Source organism: Calypte anna, chromosome 2 (assembly GCF_003957555.1).
Source record: "Calypte anna isolate BGI_N300 chromosome 2, bCalAnn1_v1.p, whole genome shotgun sequence".
Classification (NCBI taxonomy): domain Eukaryota; kingdom Metazoa; phylum Chordata; class Aves; order Apodiformes; family Trochilidae; genus Calypte; species Calypte anna.
Genome location: NC_044245.1, coordinates 139,554,698 through 139,576,855, shown reverse-complemented (window position 1 = coordinate 139,576,855; position 22,158 = coordinate 139,554,698). Strand labels below are relative to the sequence as shown.

At 40.4% G+C, this 22,158-nt stretch overlaps 1 protein-coding gene across 1 annotated transcript in view; it reads right to left on the bottom strand.

Moving 5' to 3' along the window:
- FER1L6 (fer-1 like family member 6) overlaps positions 1-22,158 on the bottom strand; it is a 78,061-nt gene that overhangs the window by 32,886 nt on the left and 23,017 nt on the right. The window contains exons 7-19 of the mRNA XM_008505332.2: positions 21,913-21,975; positions 17,656-17,734; positions 16,379-16,535; positions 15,072-15,258; positions 13,311-13,503; positions 10,605-10,954; positions 8,517-8,625; positions 6,600-6,780; positions 5,029-5,149; positions 3,854-3,954; positions 3,100-3,190; positions 2,186-2,305; positions 1,006-1,158 (exon numbers count right to left, since the gene is read on the bottom strand). Of these exons, the coding sequence (XP_008503554.2) occupies positions 1,006-1,158; positions 2,186-2,305; positions 3,100-3,190; positions 3,854-3,954; positions 5,029-5,149; positions 6,600-6,780; positions 8,517-8,625; positions 10,605-10,954; positions 13,311-13,503; positions 15,072-15,258; positions 16,379-16,535; positions 17,656-17,734; positions 21,913-21,975 (1,905 nt within the window). The remainder of the gene's footprint in view (positions 1-1,005; positions 1,159-2,185; positions 2,306-3,099; positions 3,191-3,853; positions 3,955-5,028; positions 5,150-6,599; positions 6,781-8,516; positions 8,626-10,604; positions 10,955-13,310; positions 13,504-15,071; positions 15,259-16,378; positions 16,536-17,655; positions 17,735-21,912; positions 21,976-22,158) is intronic.

Genomic DNA, 22,158 nt, shown 5'->3' with positions numbered 1-22,158 from the left:
ACACTCCACGCAGTTTCTCTGGTCTCTGATAGTTAGACCCATATATTACTAAAAATGTTAACCTGCTGAGTAGGCCAGAAAAAATATTTCAGTATAAAACATTATTAGTCTTGACAAGCAATACTATTATTTCCTGCCTCTTCTCTCCTGCTTCATCTAGCTCTGCTAAGCTCAGTGTTTAGAAAAATCTCTTCCTGAGGTAATTCTTGATATTGAAGGGGCTAGAGAGTTAATTATGGTATTTTTCAGTCATGAAGGCAAATAATACCATGCTTAACCTATGGCAGCTATCAGGAATTTAGGTATTTCTATGTGTGTTTTAGCTGTAATTAATGGGAGTGCTCCCAGCAGCTCCAGATTAGAAGCCACTAAATCTTTATACAAAGTTACTGTTACATTGCATGTTTGGGCTTTTCTTGCTGGTCATAGTAACAATTAAATTGCACAATAAACTCCACTGTCAGGAGCTACGGATCACCCTGACTTTGTGGAAGGATATTTGCTAATACTTTCCTTCAAGATGAATAATTCCAATAAATATATAATGCACAAAGCTAGGTACATTTTAAATAGCAAGCATAAATATTTGCTGTATTACCTCTGGATGCCTGGGTTTCCTTGCTATGTGTGTTACTGTGTGCTGATCTCTTATCAGACTCCTCCCAGACTTTCATGTGCTGCATTCTGATGCCTTTGCCAGCAAAAAGCCTTTACCTCTTCTACCTGTTTATGTCATTGGTTTAGATAATCAATTCTATAAAACTGAAATAACAAGTATTGACTTAATTACTCAGACACCAAAAGCCTGGCAATGATACAGGATAAGGATGAATACAGGATAAGCATAAATAAAAGAAGTAAACATTAGTAGATGGCAGATATAAATGTGTGTGCATTTGAAGTATATTACAATGGTGAACCTGTAAAATACAATCTCTGGGGGAAAAAATGGATACTAAATGTTCTCCAGGAATTATTCATGCTTGCAGAGTGCCCCAAACTTACTTTCAAGAAATGGGTTTTGATCTTCCCACAGTCCTTGCCTCTCTGCTCTTTGGCTGGGGAATAGAGGATGTTCTTTGCTGGGACTCTTGCATATGCAATTCTCTTGTTGCTGCTGAGCATCCAGATGAAGACATCAGGCACTGTATTCTGTGGCTGTTAAACAATGAGGAATATTGAACTAAATCTGAATGCTTTCTATGAGCCACCACTATTAATTTTGTTAAAACACTCTCTACCAAGAGCTGATTTCCTCATGACTCCTGTGGAATGGCAGATGTTCACCCAGAATAAAAGAGGCTGTCACTTCCTGCTTTGCAGTCCAAACCTAAGCACAGCTGAAAGTAAAGAACGTTGTAGAATGGGTAGGACTGTCTCAGGAATTAACTTACCTTCAGACTATGTAAGTTGAAAGTACCTGCCATGGGAATACCATCCACTTCATCTATACCAGCAAACCAAAAAGGAGCAGGGTAAAACTAAAACACGGATACATGATCATCTATTCTGCTTATTAGAATGCTCCATGCCTTGCCCTGCCACAAACAGCATTTTTCCAAGGAAAGCCTAAGAATATTTTCAGGCGAAGACCAGTCCAGGGGCTATTCCCTGGATGCACTGAGAGCAAGGTCACTCTGTTTTGGGAAGGAAGAGACTTTGTGCATAGGAGGCAAACCATGCCAGACTGTGCCACCTGCCCTCTGAGCCAGAGAATAGCCATGGAATAGAAAGCTCTCAGAGAGACAGCACTTGGCTGGTTAGATTTTGGCTGAAAACATGTGGCTGTTCTGCTGTTATTCTCAGGTTTATATAGTATATCCAAACATTGTCTGTACCCCCAAGATCACACCAGTCCAAATCACTATGTCCATACAAGTACACAAAGGAATTCAAATCAGAAAATTGGCTCTCTTTCAAGCTACCAGGGCCCATAGGGGAGGACGTTATTTAAAGAAATAAGAAAGAAGAAAAATCTCTCCATACTGCATCCTCTTCATCCCAAATAGCCCAGTGTTTCCTATTCCAGTCTGTTTATAGCTCCATCTAATGCAAAACAGGATTGAGTCCAGCTATTCAGAGAACTCCTTGAATAACCAGGTCAGGAGTTATTAGTCACATGGGATTAAATAAATTCAAGTCAAGTTCTGGATTTTAAATTTATTTGAATTTCTGTATATATTACCTCATCAACCAAGAACCTAATTCTATCTATAAAGGTCTGAGTCTCACGCATCATTTCCTCCAGTGGCTTCTTCTTTTTCTGCTGCTGAACAATTCCCTTGGCATCACTGGACATTGCTTCCTGCAGCCACAAAAGACAATATGTATTTTGTATGCATTTTCAAGTAGCTTGAATTAAACACAGTAGAAGAAAATTGTCTTAGATTCAAGTTAAAAAGATGGAGACACTGGTTCAAGGTAAAAATTACATTGTTACAACAAAAAGTTATCAACCCTTTGGAGGGGAATAAAACAAAACATGAGTGTTCCCCCCTGTCTGCATGCATTGTATATCAAATGCATTGGAAGACTCAAGAGACCTGTGGTTACCACCTAGAATTATGGGGCCTTGGTCCTGACAGAAGTCACAAAGCAAGTCTGTGCCACAAACAGTAAATGAGAGGCTAATGAACATTCAGATGACCTGCACTCAGTTTGGGTTCTTCTTATTGGTTCTCTGGAGAAGATGACTAGGTCAAGGAATATCAAATGCCACACTCAACTAGTCCTGAAGTTCAGCTCCACAACAGAAATTAAATGTGTAACAGTAGTGTTAATTTGGTGTTTTTCCACTGAACTCTACATCATCCCATTTTAAGAGGCATGGAAAAGAACATGCAGCTAATTATTACGTCTTATCTGTATTAAAACTAACAAGTTCTGATTTATTCCAGGATATCTTACAACACTTTATTATGCCCAGTGGAGTGCATTTAAAAAAAAAAAAAAAAAAAAAAAAAAGTGGTCTTGAATGTCATATTCCTATTAATTACAAAGCATTGCACCACAGTGAAACCAAATAGAAATTAGTATGTATACAACTTGTGTGCTTTCAGTTAATTGGTGCATCAATGATCAAAGAAAAAACACACATACCAGCTCTTGCTTGAACAGCATGAGTCTCTTTTTGTCCAAAGCAGTGTAGTTCAGTCCTTTGGGCTTCTTTTCAGCAAAGGTAATGAAAGCCCTAGGATACAGTAATAACAGATCCTTTAAATGTGTTGGTTTGGTTTGGTTTGGGTTTTTTATGTGAGCTGCTAAAATGCACTGGAATGGAATGCTCTCTATCTGCTACAGTACATGACCCAGAAGACAGAGATGCTGAAATTCTCTGAGATAAATATTGAGCACCTATAAGATTCAAAAAGCACAGCCCCAGAACTCTGCACCACATTTCACAGAAACAATGTTAATATCTAAATCAGGATTTATATCTATTTGACCTCTAACATGTCATCAGGCACAGAGCTTACCGGGTGGTTTATCCCAGCATTTTAAATCCTTTGTTCTCACCTTAACCTTGTACTTTGCAAATATGTCTATCATGTGTTTTATTAATTCCTATGTACTCCCATGTATGTTCTTTTATTAGAGTTTAGAAAGCCAAACTAATGTGGCAATGATTTGCAATGGTCTACTGTCAATACTAAATATCAAAAGTAACAATAAAATACTTTATCTGTGTACATAGAAACTGCAATGTAGGAAGGTCTTTGCTTTTACAGCAGAATAAAAAATTGTATCTCAGTAAGTTTACTGTACTTTAAAAAAAACATTTCCTTGTCTACCCTGGAATTTGTAGCCAACTTATAAAGCTGATTTTCTGCATGCCTCTAGTAGATTTAGTTACCTGCTTTGATTGATAAAATCACTTAGTGTCATCCTCATTTTTTCCCCAGCTGCAATCTCTGAAACCTTGATCAAATTCTTCACTTCCTCTAATGATTCTTCCTACAAAAAACACACACAAAAGCTGTTGTGTAGAGGGAATCACTTTATCATTCTGCCAGTATTATAACACCATTACTCACTATATGACTAGCAAGAATGAGGGAGGTGACTTTGTAACCTTACAGAACAGGACCTCTGATATATCACCATGCTTAAAGTGCAGAGAGAAGACTGGCAGCATGATTTATTTTACCCTTTCCCCAGTCTCTCCAACTACTACAAGCTACTGCTGCTTGCAGCAGCTTTGTTTTCTCAATTCTTTGGTGAAGACCAGCCAGTGGGAAACATTCTTCACCTGGCAGGAGGAAAGTTGGTTGTTAATATAATTGTGTATTAATACTTAATTTTCAAATAGGTGGACTTGAAAACGTTGTCCTATAAGCCACTGTCTTCTCAGATACAACCTTGCATCACTATGACTTTAGTGTTGTCATACAAGAGGTGTAGAAAGAGAGGATGAATCTGACTCTAAATCTGAATGCCCCACATTAAAATATTCAACATTAGAAGTTGCCTTAAAAATAAATTATTTCTTTCTTGAGACTGATGAGAGTGTCAACTTTAAATAAAGGTAGAAAAAAAACATCATTATTGGAAAACACTGACTAGGCCACCACGAGTACCCATGAGATTATATTCCATTTTGTCTCTATCCATGTTTTTGGGAAAATTAAAACCAAAAAGTGTCCTTTAAGGAGTTTCCAGCATAAACACAGTTTAATCCCTGTGGACTAGCAAGAAGACATCAGAGGAGGAGCCATAGGAGATGGAATTATTCTATATCCAACGTTTTCATTGTTTGACTATTTCTACAAAGAATAAAACATTTGTGAGGAAAGAGGACAACCCTATGGCCAAAAAATAAATAAATAAATAAAAGTGGACAGGAATACTTAACTAGCTCCAACAGACCAGATCAATGTGCAAAAAAATTAAAGGAGAAGGTGCTGATATCAGCTCCTCTTTAAGAAAATTAACAGCTCAGGATGCAGTTGGGGGAAGTTTCAGGGAATGTGACCTCTCACTGCCACATTCAGCTGAATACCTGAGCCTGGGAGGATGGTTGCCACTTACCAGGTGATCAGCCATTTTCTCAAGTGTATTGGAAGAGTACAGACGAAAGGTCTGGTTGCCCCAGTAGCTCTTGACACAGACACAGGGCTTCCTCTCATCATATGGCAGGTACTGGTAGTTCCTGTGAAAACAAAGTATGGAGTGGATCATGAGGGTGAGAGAAGAGTTCAGGTAGAGGCACAGGAAAGAAAAACTTTTTGGTGCTCTGTCACAACACAGAAACCAAAGACATAACAAGACGTCTTCACACGTGCTAATCAGTAAATACATGGGAAGAACAAGCATGGGAAGAACACTCATGCTACCTGTGAGATCCCTGGATAGAAAAACTTTGAAATTCAGTGGTTTCATAAGAGGGAAGAACATTTCAACTACTTTCCAATGTCAGAATGTCTGAGCCTGAAATTCACTGACTGGCCAACCTGTTTTAGATAGGACAGGAGGGAAAGAAAGAGGCAGCATTTTACATAAATTTGAGGAAAAGGTATGCTTAATGAGAGAAAACTTGGTTAATGTTGGAGTGAGCCAAAAAGCAAATAGCATATTTGAATAATGATTCATTCTTTTACAAAGATTCTTTAAATCAGTTCTTAAGGGAGAAACTAAAATATGCAGTTCTGTTAAACAGGAGAAGCAGCTCTGTCAATTTCTCTGTCAAATACTTTTTTTTCACCCCTTTTTCTTTATTTTCTGCAGAAACATAAATTTCTACTTTAGTATTTTAATTCATTTTTTTTCTCCCACTCTTATTTAATCTGAATCAGTCACTGATTGCAAGAAGGGATGAAAGTACTTTTTAACTTTAGGAAAGTCCAGAAACTAAAAAGATGCAGGTTGAAATTTCCCACCTGGTCTTTCCATCTGTAAAATATCTGGCAGCATCTGGCCTTCTTAAGAAAGAGGTTCTATCTAATCCTGGCACTCAGCAATATCAGAAATCATTCTACCCACCAAAGCAACAAAGAAAATATTTATTTTTACTAGCATCTTTGAAATTAATTAAACTTATACACTTCTGTTTCTAAACAAGACCACACAGAAGAACTGTTCTGCATGTTTTCATCCATTGCTCCATTCTTTTTTCAAGGATTATCTCCCCCCAATTCTGTTGCTGCTACTTGCTATTTAAGTCTACATCTATAATTACCAGCTCTGGGTAGTGTCCTGAGAAGCTGACTTTGGTTTGACCAGATTTTAATATTTTTGATGTGTTATTCTGCTTCTGGAGCTGGTCATTGAGCAGATGTCACTTGTCCCTTAAGCCAGGGATAGCATTGAAGGAATTGTATTTTCCTATAGCTTTCCAATGTATAGTTGGTATAACACAGCCCTTTTAGAAAGACCAGAAGATAAAGACCCCTGTGGCCAAGATCAGAATATGAATGTAAAATGGCTCAGAACCCGTTCAGTTCACTGGAGCCTGGAAAATTTACTGTTGTGAAAGATGAAACTGAGGATTTGAAAGCCTAAATTCAACACAAACTGTTTAAAGCTACCAGGATTAATCAATGAGTCCTGCAGGATTATAAAATTGAGACCAGAGTCCTGCGTCATAAGGTTTTGAAACACACCTGTTCCCAGTTGTGATCAATGGCTTCTCAGGAGGGGTGGTGGATACCAGGGGTACCCCAAGGTAATGAGAAATTTCATCCTCCCCCTCATGCAGCAGACTTTCCTCAACTTCTCCATCATGTGTCTTCTTTTTTCCTCCAGCTCCTGCTGACACCCCATCAGTAATATTTCCAAAGTTACCTAAAGACACAGGGTTACAAGTGAAGAGATGACTACCTTGCAGGTAGTAAACCTGAATGAGGTTAAAATATGAGAAAGATCAGTCATACCAGTGGAAAACTTTATCCCCTCCTGTTCATTAGCTGCTCTGGCCATACCACAGTTTATAAATGTCCTGACTGGGAATGTCAGTCCCAATGACTTTTCAGACTACAGGACAGTGCTTCCTTTCCTGTCCTGTGAGCTACCTGGTATACAACCCCCATCACTAAGGGGTGCTGGCCCCCTGGACTTTTGATTTTGCTAAAGGAATTCAGAAGCAAAACCAATATTGTTGTTGATATTTCTAGACTCAGGAGCCCAAATATAGGTTTGATTTACATAGCAAATATATGTCTTCTTTACAACATATGGATGATTATTTCAACATCACATCTCAGAAGAGCTAAAGCTCATTTTCATACAAACAAATTTTGCATAATAGAGTTTCAGAGTTTGTAACGATGCTTTAGGGCCCCATCTTTAAGCTTGATACCAGACAACTCTGCTAACAATAAAACCATCTTCTCTGATAGGTGTGTGTCTTAAAGGGCAATTATCAGCACTGGTAAAGAGGTGCAACCATCAAACTGGTAATTACAGATTTTATTAGAGACAGGAAGAAAAAATTCCCTGCAGGAGATAGATGTGCTGAATCACCCCATATGACATCCTGATCTTGACTTTTCATTCAGTCTTTCATGTAAATAATGGCAATCCAAACTTCTACTGCTCAGATAGCTGGTACATGTTCAGGTCCAGAATTCAGCTCCAGATTCATTTTTAGTATTTATTCTTACCAGAATCCGTATAATTCCACCCCGAACATACAAATGAGTTTCTCATCATTCTCAGCTCTGCTTCCTGCTGAGTTTTAGTAGGAATCAATGTCACTCACTGATTGCCCTGTTTGCCACAGACATCTCTCCCTGCACACAGCCATACAGTTGAAGAGCACAATCTGGTACCCAGGCACAGAGATGGAAGTGCCAGGGTGCCACTGTGCACTTGGACTCTAAATGGGGTGAGTACAGAGAAAAGCAAATCCCTGCAAAGGAAACCAGACCAGCTTTCTATTGGGAAATTTCTTCTGCTTTGAAATTTTCCACTCAATGCTCATGAAAATGTCTTAATTGTCTCATTACTTCGCTCTAGGGGACAATTCAGCTCCACCATGAGGAGGTCCCTCAGGTATTACAGTCTGCTTTACTCAGAAAGAGGGCAATGTGTAGCAGGAGAATCTTAGAGGACAAGCTGGTGAATACTTTTTCAAAAGGCTTGGCTGTACTTCACCTCCATGCTACACCCACAGACCCATATGGATGTAGCTCAGTGGCACTGGCCAAAAGGGTCCACATGGGTCCTTCTTCCAAAGCGGCCAGGGCCAAATTGCAATGGGCACCAGAGAATTAACTTTTCTTTGCATTAAACTGTGAGTTCAGGCTCTCAAAATATTAGGAGGCTCCATTCTGGATGAGTCACTGGATATACTGAGTGAGAGGAACTGTATTAATACAGGACATCTGGGAGCAGAGACAGCTGGGCATGAGTATGTTCAGCTTGACTGCTACCTAGAGAAATGATGGTCAGGGTTTAATTCAGATGTGTAAGCCATGCTCTGAAGCTGACTCTAGAGCCCTGAGGCACAGCTGTCAACAACACAACCCCTTGCTCCTGAGACTCCATCTCTGCTTTGGAGAAGGGCTTAACACACTTACCAACAGAAACCTCAAAGGTTATTGGCTTGTCCCCGACCTTCCTATCAATCATTGTGGCTTCAAAAAATGTCCCGAAGAGAAGGAACTCCTCAGATTTCTCTTCATAGGTCTATTGTAGAAGAAATAAGCAGAAAAATGACATTTATTTTACTTTATGCTCTTGTTTTACAGCACAGGGGAGTCTTTTTAAGTCTCTAGCAGCTGTGTTGTGGATCTTTCAGTCTGAGGTGGTCAGCAAGGCACAATTTGTTGGAACAAGTAATAGCTCTTCTCTGGGAAATGTATATGATTAGAAAAAAGACACATGTGACTTTGGTCTTGTCAGTATAGTCCAGTTAGATTATAATTGATTACATAGAAGTCATCACTCCTCACTTCATACTCTTCTTCATTAGTCACAAATACATGGTTTCAGTATCTTCACATACTGTTATATCATAATTCAAACTGTACATCTAAGGCAGCTCAAGGACCCTATTTGAGCAGCAACAATAAAATATTATCACCCTGATAGAAGGCATTTCTCTGTGAATCCATCAGTAGCCTTCCTTCATATTGCAATGATAATGCTATGCATGGAATGCCATCCTAATGCATCCAGGCAGGGGAGTGCTTGCCTAGCACAGGTCTTCAGCAGAAGGATTAGCAGCATCACCTATCAAAGCTCAAGCCACAGACAGACTGCAGCTCCAGCACAGCTTTAGCTTCCCTGCACCTTGATTATGTTCAACATGAGCCCAGAGCACAGGTTCAGGGATTATGGCACACACATCTCTCTCTCATTATAAAGAAAGGAAATTACAAATGTTTAATATCTTCTTGCTGCTGGAATAGGTCAATAAAGTTGTGCTGTGGGGCTGAGTAATTTGCCTCTTGTCTCAGAGGCTCTATGAGACATTTTTCACCTTGTTTGTCATGTCTCCAGGTCCTGCTTTTCCTATCAGAGAGGTGTAATACAATTACTGTGTCCACTGTAGCATGAAATATTGCTGAATGTCAAAACCAGAAGCATATCCAGCATCCCTGTTTTATATTGTTGCCTTTTACTCATTCTGCATTTGAAACTCAGGCACAGTGGTCAGAAACAAATCCTTATTACTACTTTTAACATTTATTGGTGTTACAGCAGGGTTTGTTCCTCTAGCTAGAGTATTTTGCTAGCACTTAAGACCATAGAGTCTGATCTGCTCAACATTATGGATTTCCTCCACATAAAGGAAAATGCATATGGAAATACATTTCTTCTCATGTTACTTCTATTACAATCTCCAGAGACCAACTGAGGGACAGAAACAATTTACAACCATATGAGCACATAAAGCAAGACTGAGGCACAAGTTCACACAACTGGCTTGCAATTGCCCTCTGCTATCACACTCTTAGACCTGTTTCATGCTGGCACTCACACTGGCAGTGACAGGCACAGGCCAAGAATAACCATTGACCAAGGCTAGGGCCTGAGACCAAAAAACAATTTCCTCTGTCCTATTAACTTGTAGAGATGGAGTCAAAAGACCAAGAATCAGATCTGACAAAAGACATGAATGCCTTGAGTGCCAAAGTGAGACTCCCATTACAAAAACCAAAATTTTGACCAAGTGCCATGCTAAACTGGGAAGAAAATTGGTATAAGAATATTTTTCTTCTGATCTTTTGGGTGAAAAAAGAACAAAACCAGAACAGCTTAAATATGTACCAATGTGCTCTTGCTCCCAAATAGTGGTGTGACAGAGCCGACTCAAAGCTCAATAATTGGCTCAACACCTGAGAACACATTCCCCACCACAACTGCACAACCTTCTCAAAGATCTTCCCATGATTTAACTCAGTGCAACAGATGGAGTTAGGAAAGTAACATCAGTTAACACAAGTCGAGGCTGAGGACATTATTTGAGTCTATAATTCTATACACTAATGCTCCATCTGTGCTGCATTATTATGGGAAGGTCCTGAAAGTATGGAGGCATGGAGAAGCTGTAAGGAAACCATAAAAGCAGTAGTACATGGCCTGAACCTAAATACACACATTGGTTCCATCCTTGGAGGTTTAGGGACATGTGTCAATCAGTCTCTTAATATCATACTGACCTCTGCAGGTACATCAAATGGTTCAACTTCCACTTCAGTTGAATTCATTTTATCTGAAGGAGAAACTGACTTTCGATCCTCTCCTGCTTTCTCAGTTTTGTCTTTTCCTTTCCATGTTTTGAAGTCTTTATCTTTAGATGACAATTTGATATCCTTGGTAAAACTGGAGAACTTTGACTCACGAGCTCCTCCTGAAAGTATCTCTACAGCAATTTCAATGAAGAGACGTCCTCTGAAGGAGACCCCTTCACCAAAACCTTCATTAAGCTCCTGGTGGTCATCCATGAGGCTGTGATTCCTGGGTGAGCCATAAAGATTGATCCAGGCAGGTCCAAATGTAGGCAAAAAGCCTGAAGAAAAAGCACATTTTTTGGCATTTCCAATAAGTGTTAGCACATTCTCCTCACTCCTTACTGCAAGAAATCTTGTCTCAATGTTTTGATTTGGGCCAGGATAAAGGTAATTTTCTGTCTTGTACTTTTGCTTTCAGCTAAGTCTCTTGTAAGTAGCTGCAGCTGCTGAAATTAACAGCAAGTTTCTCAGTCAGTGTCTGCTTCTAGGACTGATAACACTCAATGCTTATAGTTACATCTGGAGACTGGTGTGCAGAGCCAAAGACACTGCTCAGCTCTGAGGAACATTTTACCCTCAGAAAGGAGAAAAGGAATAAAAAGGTAGCACCTGCAAACCTTCTCTTAGGGAGGAACAGATAAGATAAATGACCAAAACTGACCAAACAGAGTACCCCATCCCATACACGTCATACTCAGTATAAATTTGAGGGATCACAGGAGTCAAACCCCATCCTTCTTTCCCTTCCTTCTTCACCTGTCCCTGTTTGCTTTGGCATCCTGGGAGGATTCCATCTGTTCCTCTGCCTGTGGTCCTGATCCATGCCAGTCTGAATCTGTGTGTTCCCTGCCTTCAGCTCTCCACTGCTGCTGACCCCAGGAATCCAGCCTGGACTTTCCCAGGGCTGCCCTGCAGCTTTGGTGGGAATCTGAGAGTTACTGGGGGAAAGGGGGGGGAACATGGTATCAATTTTCCTGTATATTTGTATATATTTAGTAATTTTTTCCTCTTTATCATTACTGTTTCATTAAACTGTGTAGTTTAGTTTCCAACCCAAAAGTCTCTCTCCCTTATTGTCTCTCCTTTCTTTATCAGGGAACGGAAGGGGATTAACAGAGAGCATCTGCTATTTGGTTTCATTGCTGGGCCAGTGTTAAACCATGACAGATTTATTGGTGCCCAATGTGAGGAGGGTTGAGAAGCAGCTGCAGAGGTGGAAATATCAGTACTCTCTTTAGGAGGTGTGCTCATTCCCCTAATTGCAGTTGTCTTATTCCTCACCAATAAATGATAATATATGAGAATACATATGCACATCTGAGAAACATTGACCACAACAAGCAAGAGAATCAAAACTATAATAAGCATAATGCCATTTTGACTAGAATCTGGTGAACTCAGGCCAAGAGTGGTATAATTCCTCAAATTAAAACTGAAAATGTAATTACCAATGAAATTTTTAATCCTTGTATGAAACACCACTGCACAGTGTACTGCACTGTCTGTTAGTATTGCAGACCATATCACTACTATTTTTCTCAAGCAGCACTTATTAAAACTATTACCACTCATTACAGCTGCAAAGCAGTGTACTGCACACCCTGAATACCAAAGGTGTGGCCTCCATACCTGCAGGGAGGTGTCAGAATTTAATGCTGGCCTGGCAATTAAACCAAATAACAGATGCTCTCTATCACAGATGCTCTCACCCACACAGAAAGCCAAACCTAGATGCATTTCTGTACATGTGGTGAGCACTTCATAGGGAGAATGGTTTTGCAGGGCAATTCTTAGGAACAAAGGAGCCTCTGCCAATACCAGACTGGGCACTCTGCCAACATGAAGCTCTTTCTCTAAAGTATTCATACCACACATGCTGCAGCATGAGGTTTATTGCACCTCTTGAAAAAGGGATCTTGCTTCCACAGACTGAGGGCTGGAACATGGTGGGAGAGGACTGGAGGCCTTCTCAGCTTTTCCAAACTGTTCCCAATCCCAGGACACTTCTCACTAATATGAATTATCTTTATCTTCTGATTAAGGACTCAGATCCACATTTGAATAGCCAAGTTTAGGGAATTACTGTGCCTTTGAAGAGCTGTGATAACTAAACATGTTCTGCACTTGAATCCTATAGCATAAATAAGGCTGTAAACATAGGCTCAAATATCAATGAAAAGACTCCAGATACTGAATTTTACCTCACACATGTGAAGACAAACACACTAGTCCTTGATACCTTCTTGAGCTACAGTACCACCCAGCTGAGCTCTGCCTTTGCTCTTACTGGCTAAGGCAAAAACACAACCCTGCTCTGCCCATGGTTTGCTCACTGTGCTTTAATGAAAGAAGCTGACAGAAACTGACAGAACCTATAAACTCACATGAGTCAGCCTTAATGGACTAGAGCAGGCTGTTGCCACAGCCACGGAGTACCAAACTACATAGCAACCCTGTAACAAGAAAGGCATTGGCAGACCATTGTGCACTGAGGACAATGTAATTTAACTTCAAATTAAGCAAGAAAAGGTGACTCAGAACCAACAAAACCTATGGATTGAGCACTAAGCACTCCTAAAATGGCATTAGCCAATAAGTACTTTTTGCCTTAAGGGCATGAACAGACAGTTTTACCTTTGTCACCATCTTGTTCATTTGATATTTTCTTCAAGTCAATGAAGTGGGTGGCTAAGGCCACATCATTCATGCTGCCTTCATCCCAGACCTGGATTTTGACTCTTCGGCAGAGTGGAGGGAACATTTCCTTGAAAATAATCTGCTCATGCCATATGGGATCTGCACAGTTCTTTTGCACCGTTGTCCGACCCTGAAATGAAAATTCAGCAAATTTAACCCCAGAGACATCAAACTATGGAGAACTGCAATGACTGTAGCATAAAATGCACTTAGCATCTCTCCAGTGATTTTTTAAGCACAAATATCTTATCTGAAAACTACTTTGCCTTCCCCATTGACACATTTGTTTTCCCCTCTATACCTAATAAAAGATGACATCACAGCTTAAGAATTCTCAAGGGCACACAGCAGAGGCTGGAATAAGATCTAATTCTTTAGGGCCTTGGTGCACAAAACATAGCTGTGTAGACAGACTGACATTTTTGCTACACACTGCACATCTTCAAATGGCTTACTGAAATACCTGGGTAGTAGTAATGCAATCCAGTTTGTCACATAAAAGATTAAATTCAATACAGCTGCAGGCTGCATGTACCAATTGAATTATCTTAAATGAGGCAATTTATCCAGTATAAAATATGATTACAGTGACTCATGTTCTGTGCATATGTCTGTGTTATAGGGATGAAGAGCTTGGAAATATTCCTCCTAGCCTGAAGAAGACAGGACTGCATCACAGTCCATGCAGCCCCAGGCTGTGGTAGGCTTCCTTCTCTTCCATTTGACAGGGAGAACTGAGTTGGAAAACCCACCAACAAAAAGTCTAACCCCACGTTTTACACACCAGCATGCAAACTCACATCAGTGACCCATTCATACATCCTCTTCATCCCTCTATTAAACCTGAAGTAGCTGCATGTGTGTGACCATTTTAACCCATCCTAGTTTGAGAGTTAATACTTTGCAATTTGGATTCACAACAAAACATGAACTCAGCACCAAGGGCCTCACTCTCATCCATAAAGCATTAACTGGAGTTTTCCCTGAGGTTTCCTTGCAAACAGAGAGCACTGACAGCTTAAAATCATTCCCAGTTTGAGTCTTTCCTCATATTTACACCAATAATCAAGACAAGATCCCTGACAAGGTGTTTCACAGGTGTACCCCAGAGGAATCAGTCCCTGTGGACCTCCTCTGCATTCCTCTTCCACCAAAGTCAGAATGTCCTCAGCAGCCATGATGTTGAGGGAACTCTTGGAGCAGTTAAGCCAGGCAACACTGAGACAAGAGTCTACTCAAATGCTTCCTCTTCTAACTGCAGAAAAGCTGCAAGTGTCCTGAACTACAGCAGATTAATTCAGAAGTCAATACAAAGCCCTAAAATCCAGATTGAACCATCTTCATCAATTTCAGTCCTGCTTCCATATTCCGCTCTAGGGAGATTAGAACACAGCATTTACCTAAGACCACAATGGGTAATTCACTGTCTCATAATTCATGTTTTAGTAACAAATCTACAGATTTTACTTTCCCCTTCTGCTGCCTGACTTACTACTGTGAGGATGATATATCATCTGCTGGCATTGTTTCCATCACTTTGTTCCTGCATAATTGAAGAACTGAATCTTCTTTCTGATGAAGTATACGTGTGTTTTACTTAATTCATGTAGCTATAAGCTAAAGGACATAATCACCTGCCTGCAGCACAGCTAACAGGAAGGAAGGCCTACATTTGTGATCAAGAGGATTCCCAATTACCATTTGACCTGCAAACATGACCACCACATAGGGATCCACAAGGTCCTTACTGTCTCCTATGAATGCTTTGGTGACATTGGCCATGATGCTAGAGTTCATCTTTGGAAGTCCTTCTGCTTTGTAAATTCTCACGTAAAATCTGGCCCACGGTCTTTCAGATGGAAAGCCTTTTGGGATCAAGAGGTTCCTAAAAGAAAAAGAAGTCATTTCTTTAAAAATGAAAGCTCAGACAATGAAGTGATATTTTTTCCAACAAAATTGTCATCTCGAGATAGTTTGCATCCTAAGTAGACACAAAAAGGTGAATGAATTTGCTTCTGCATCTAAGCCAAAACATTTTCTGGTTACCATGGGAAAATGGTACAGCATAACTCAGCAAGTATGTCTGTGATATAAAACCACAAAAGCACAGAACACACAGTTTGGAGGTGACTTTTGAAGGTCATCTCATCCAACCCTCTGCTCAAAGCATAGCTAATTAGATCAGGTCACTCAGGACCTTGTCCAGTAAATTCTGAGTATCTCCCAGGATGGAGATTCCCCATTCTCTTAGGGCCTCTATAACATTTGACCATCTTCACAGTAAACACAATTCTTCTCTCTGTTCTGAAATTCTCTTGTTCTAGCCTACATCCAAACCCTCTCATCCTTCTACTGTAATCCTCTGAAAAGAGTCTGTCTCTGCCCTCCTTCATCTCCTTTTCCTAAAGCTCAATAAACCAAGTGCCCAACACACCCTTTTCCTGTATACCATGTTCTCCAGCCCTCCCATCATCTTGATCACTCTTCATTGTCTTGATGAACTACATCAGTATTGACCAGAAACACCACTTCTGTAAAATTTAAATTATGCTGACTGCACCCTTTACCACTTTGAATTTCTCAGTTCTAAAAAGGAAAATGCTAATGCACTTGAGTTTATTTAAGGGCATGAAAAATATCCATGCACATACATCTGATAGAGGAAAAGGATTAGCTTTTCCTCATATTTTTTCTTCTTACTTCACTGCATTTCAGAAATATCTATCTGGTTTCAGATCAATGAATTTTCTGTCAGGGGTAATCTGGCACTTAGCCACAGGGCATGGTCAACTCTATCAGCTGCAGAGAAGTGACCCTATCATGCCCTTCAATTTAGTTGAGAAGACTGTAAAACCTCTCTTGGAGCACATCAGAACAGCCAGGTGTACGACGCTATCCAGCTATTAACTCTGAGTAAGGAAGAGAGGGATTGAGTTAAGAAGAGCAGATGACTCTTGAGATACTTTGTAAACAAGGAATCAATAAAAAAGAAGCTATTGCATTACTTTTCAATCTGCTCCTCAGAATCAGCTGTTTTCTGTGTTGCTTGTATTGCATCACCTTTCCCAGTCACACTGATGTCACACTTCAGGTACCCCTTGGCTCCCGTCCTAATGTCAGCAGGGTCTGTGAGAAGTGCCCACTTGTCACAAAACTGATGACCTGTAAGATGGACAGATTTAAACACCCAAATATAGGATGCAAATAAATGCAAATATTTTTCCTCTCCACTCCAAGAAAGAGCACTGCAAACAACACGTGGGGTCCAGGAGGATCAGGCTAAAGTACAACTGTTTACAGCACACATCTGGAGGGACAAAAATGTTGTGTGACCAAAAATGCAAACAAGAGCATTGATCTAGAGTCTGTCAGGAGCAAGCTCATTTTCATCAGCAGTTACTGAGATCAATGACTACAAAGCAGTTGAGATTCAGCAGCTGACTTAAGGCTGCAGCTTTTTAAGGCCACCTTTTTTTATGAGATCTGCTTTAAGATCTCAGTAGCCTCCTGCAGCAAAAACCCTGCTGAGAGCTTTGTCCAGGTGTAATGCTGACAGCCAGCTGAGAAGGGGAGAAAGGAGCACGGATGTCCATTGGAGGAAGCAGAAGCAGCTACAAGGAGGTTCAGCTCCATCTTTCCAGTGGGAAAATACACAAGACAAGTCACCCTAGACAGCCCTTGCTGCAGTCCTGCTCAAGCAACCCTCCCCAAGCAAGGCCCTTAAACCTTACATTAATATGTCACTTCCTAAAGACTGAGAAAACACTGGGTCCTTGAGCAGTTATTGAAAAGAGAAATATCATATTTTGTGGATAGCTGTAAAAAGACTTCAGAAAGCACTGGACAGCTCTGGAGATGGCAGACCAAGTGGATCCCTGGTTGCCTCTTTTTCACCTCTTTCTTCTCTCTCCCGTTATGACATATCCCTCCTCTCTTTTTGTGCTCTCCTCACTATTCCCTCCATGGTCCATCACACCCTCTCTCTACCCCATTTATCCCAACACATGCAGCAGAGCTTTCGTTGCTCTCTAATAAATGAGTGGAGTCAGGTTTTGTGAGCATTCAGCTGCCCACTCTGACCTCCCGAAGAAAAGCTGGCTTTGATAAGTGCTTCCCACCTATGTGCAGACTGTCCAAGTGTTTCCAATGTTGAAATTTTCCCCAGAAAATTGGCTGGTGCCCCAGTTACCAAAAAAGGAAAATAATCCTTGCATCAGCCTTGTTCAGTTTATCCCTTGGCATAAACCAAAAGCATCTAACAGACAAAAAATGCATCACTTACCTGGCTGATGGTACACTGTCCCCAGATCTACTTTAAAGGAGCCTATCAGCACACTCCCAATCAGCTTATTGTGCATAACCTGTTAGAAAAAGGCAAGTTAAATAGTGTCAGTATCTCTCTTCCCAGTCAGCATAAGAAAAAGCAATCCAAGCAATCCAAGAAAAAGCAAGCTCCAAACCACAGGTTATGTTCAGCAACATCCAGCACCACCCAAAACCAGGTGTACATAGCCACAGAAGATACAGCAAGCATTTTAAAGCTGTGCTTTACCCAATATTGCACCAATTAGAAATAAACATAGTTGTATCCAAGTGGAATCACACAGGTTCATCCCAGGCCCCAGGGTTATATACAGTGGGAATCAGACAGATGTGAATTCAGAGCAGATGCAGCTGTATTACTTATCCTGGCAGTAAATCACAATGACTATAAGCACAGGGCATAACTGGTTTTACAATAAGGCTGCAGAAATCATATCACTTTCTGTGCAGCAGAATTATGTGAATTGCCATAAGAACTGAGTACACCCAGAGAAGAAAGAAGTAAAGCAATTCTTTGCAACCTTTCAGTGTGCACATACACCAAGAAGAAACTCAATTATGATTTATCCTCCCCAATAATAATGAAATCAAAGAAGTTGTATAGATGTAAATGAGATGGTAAGCAGCCCCCAGTAATTCTGTCTTTTTATGCTTCCTGCCAAGTAATTAATATAATTTAATTTTAATTAAATTTAATCAATAATTTTCCTTTGTCATGATTCCTAGATCTATGTACTCCTGTGTCTGGTTTTAAATACATCTGTATGCTTCATTTTATGACAAGGCAGAGGCCAGCAACATCTTCTAACAGAAAACTGGTTCTGGAACTGTATTTCTCAAAAAATGTATTGCACCTGGGCTCTCAGTATCTTAAAAGGTTGAAACTTATTCCTTGATTGTACTATCTGAAAGTAGCCTGTATTCTCTGGAACACCTGGGCCAAACTACAAGGAGAAACTAAAACCATGGGGTTCAAGTTCACAGAAGCAAAATTTAAATGTTGGAGCTAAACAACCAAGCCTCTAAAAGCATTTTAGGAATCTGGAATCTATCATACCCTGGTTTTGGACTTACAAAGCCAAGATATGATAAATTTCATCATTCATATGGTCTTTCATCAAGATCTACCAGCAAGTTCAGGAGGTTTCTTGTTGCAATGTAATGTCATTCTCTGCTAAAAGACTGTGCCCCTCTGATGGAGGAAACACACTCAGTTGTCCTTCGTAATTTCCCACTTCAACATGGAAGGAGTTTCTAGGGCTGAAAAAATCAAGAGCAAACAAAGGAGCAGTATCATTTTACTCTACTATTAATACTTTAAAAATAATTAACCTTCATGCAAGACAGGATGCAGTGTGAAGCGAATGCTTCATGCACTTGTGCTACTTTTCTTCAGTCCCTGATACTGCCAGGTCCCATCACAGCACTGGACCCGCACTCCTATGAAATCAGTCTAGGGCACACGGAGGTGGAAAAGACACCATGAAAACTGTTGGGTTTCATCCTTAAACCAAGTAAAATTAGAGCTTTGGAGAAACTACACAGAAAAAGAAGCTTGCCCAAATCAGCTGATCCAACATGGGAAGGACTGAAGGGGAATAGAAGGCTGTAAAAAGGGATTTATTTGAGATCCAGAAACAAGAGGAGAATATGTGGGGAATCTAAAGTAATGGTGTCTCATTTTGCTTTGCATTTCCTCTCCAGGGCATGACAACCTATTCAGAGAGCATTAGATGTGTAAACCTTGAAAAGATTTGTTGCTCCCACTGCAATGATGGGGGTTTCCATATCCTTTTAACTGCTGATGAAATAACCCACTGCTTCTGTTAAATGTTCTGCATATTTTACTGGTATTATTTTTCAAGCATATTTTTTCTAATACAATAAAGCAGATGAGCATGAAGCTTATAGCAAATGCCTCTTGTCTTCTCTGAGACAGAGCATCATATCTACAGCCTACCTAATTCAAGGTTTATGTCTTTCCACAGTTGGCTCTATAGATGACTGAACAATTTTCTTCAGACTTTCTGAATGAAGACAAGCATTAACAGTGTTAAATGGGGAGTATTTCAGTACTGGAGTTACAGGTTTAGTGTGAAATAGACATTGCAGTTTTACTTTGGCATTACTACAAGGTTGCTGGAGTTGACTGACAGGTATTAATGAAGAAAAAATCTATTCATTAGCAGGTGAAAAGAAACGAAGATCTAATTTTCCCTTCACACACGGGGTTCGAATACAGCTTGACTAGCTGCTGAACTGATGGACAATGGTACTAATATTTTTTATTTTCCTTGAGCTTCCCTATGTGGATGAGTTCACTTTCACAGATTAAGCAAATTCAGTGTGTGAATGCTGGTAATGCAGCTGGCAATGGAGGCTGCCAATCTTTGTTTCTCCTTAAGTGATATTCCTGCTGTGAAAACTTTCCATCCCCCAGGCTTTCCTTTACTCCCAGCATACAATTTTTCTTTATTTTTCTTTATTTATTTCTATTCCCCTGATATATTGAATAATGAATCTCTGTTTTCAGTAGCGTACATGAGCATTGCAGTAGGTTAGTTGGTTGGGTTTTGTGGGGGTTTTTAAAGTGATTTTTATCTAGAATACCTTTAATTTCTTGGTACTGCACCTTCATGAGCTATAAATCAGGTAATTTGCTGAGCCTGATGAAACCACAGATTCACAGCAGGTAATGATACATTACCCCACATCCCCAGCACCCTCAGAAAGCTGTCACTCTCCTCCACCACTGGATATCTTCTTAGCAAAAGCACATGAGATGGGAAAGACTGCTCATATCTTGGAGGAAAATACACATCCTCAAGCAGCAGTAGCCCCTTAGAATTGATGCCTTGGTACCATGCTGGTACTAATCCTGTCAGAAACAGATATTGGGACCACATGCTGTAATCTAAGTCATAACAGTGAATGTTATCTACACCCATGCAAGAGGTGGATCATTGTCAGCCTGGAGTAAACTCTGTCCACAGGGATAAGTAAATGTCAGATCTGCAGATACCTTATGTAGGGATGAACTTCATATATTTGAGCACTGCATGTGATACAGTGAATCTGAACTGGAATTTAGGATTCAGGCAGCAAGTTTACTACCAGCACTGGAAACTGAGTTTTCCAGCTGGCCATGTGTAAATGGACATCTTTTACTTCCGTAGATGGGAAAAGTCACTGTAGTAGCAGCTCAGCAAAGCAGGTACACAGTGAACTTCTCTGAGAGGTTTTGCATTGATGCTTCCTGTAGCTCCTGACCTCTGTGTGTATCTGTCAAACAAAACCAGCACAGACCCTTTCCTGGAGTACGTTTTGAAAAGGACTGAGCACCTTGGAGAAAAAGAACTTTTCCTGGAGCACTAACACTGCTCATTTCTCTTGCCAAGTGATGGGGCTTTTGGCAGTAGAAATGCAAAAAAACAGTTTATGAAGGGCACAGCTTGTGGTACTTCTAAGTAATACAAATACATAATTGTCCAGAGTCTCAAAAGATCTTCTTAATTCCTTAGGAGCTTTGCTAAATGTGGTGATGAACCTCAGGAGACCCAGGAAAGATAATTAGCATGGCTCCACAGACCTGGCCTTCCAAACTGTTAATCACAATCTAATGCCCCAAGTCCAAGAGCACACGTGTATTCCATCAGGGCTATTCTGAGATGGCACATAGCTTCCCTGGGACTTTACTTGCAGCAAGCAGTAAAGTGCTTGCTCCTGCCATTCCCAGAAGCACCACTGAATGCTTGCAGCCCAATCCTGTGATAACAGCAACCACTGACACACCCCAGCCCCCTGAGAGCCACTGTTGAAGGTAAGGTACCTGGACAGTTGAGTTAGAAGCAATTGCATCTAAGGAACTGAGATAAATTGTTTGAAAAGGGTGGAAACTTGAAAATTAGACGGTAAAGACAATGCTAACAAGAGTTAACTAAGCTGAATTTTCTCATTCTACTGTGCAGGTTGCCAAAGTGTCCCTGAAATGAATGTCCCTGAAAATGCACTCTTCCTTTAGAGTGATGTTTCTTCAAATCATCGCCACATGCCTCCTACTTTTCCTCTCCCTATTCTCTCTCTTTCCTGTATTTTATGCTGAGTATACAGCACTCTATGTACCTAATTTTTTTTTAATTACATTAAGATGAATCATTTAGAGCTGAAGTGACACAATGGCCTTTACTTACTGTGCTAAGCTTTCCTAGGTACTTACAGAGATGTTGATTATTTTGTCGAACAGGAACACCTGTGGTCCAACGAAATCAAACACAAAGTACTGTGGGAAAAGGAGACAGCAGATTGGAATCACCCTTGTGATGGTAGCCAGCAATGGTTCAGCTTTTTGGGTCACCACACAGAGCCCCACTGAGATACTGGGCGTGCTGGGGAGGAAGGTTGGACACAGCAGAACTCTTTCCTTGTTCCCTAGCTCAGGTCTGGCACAGCTCAGACCTGTTTT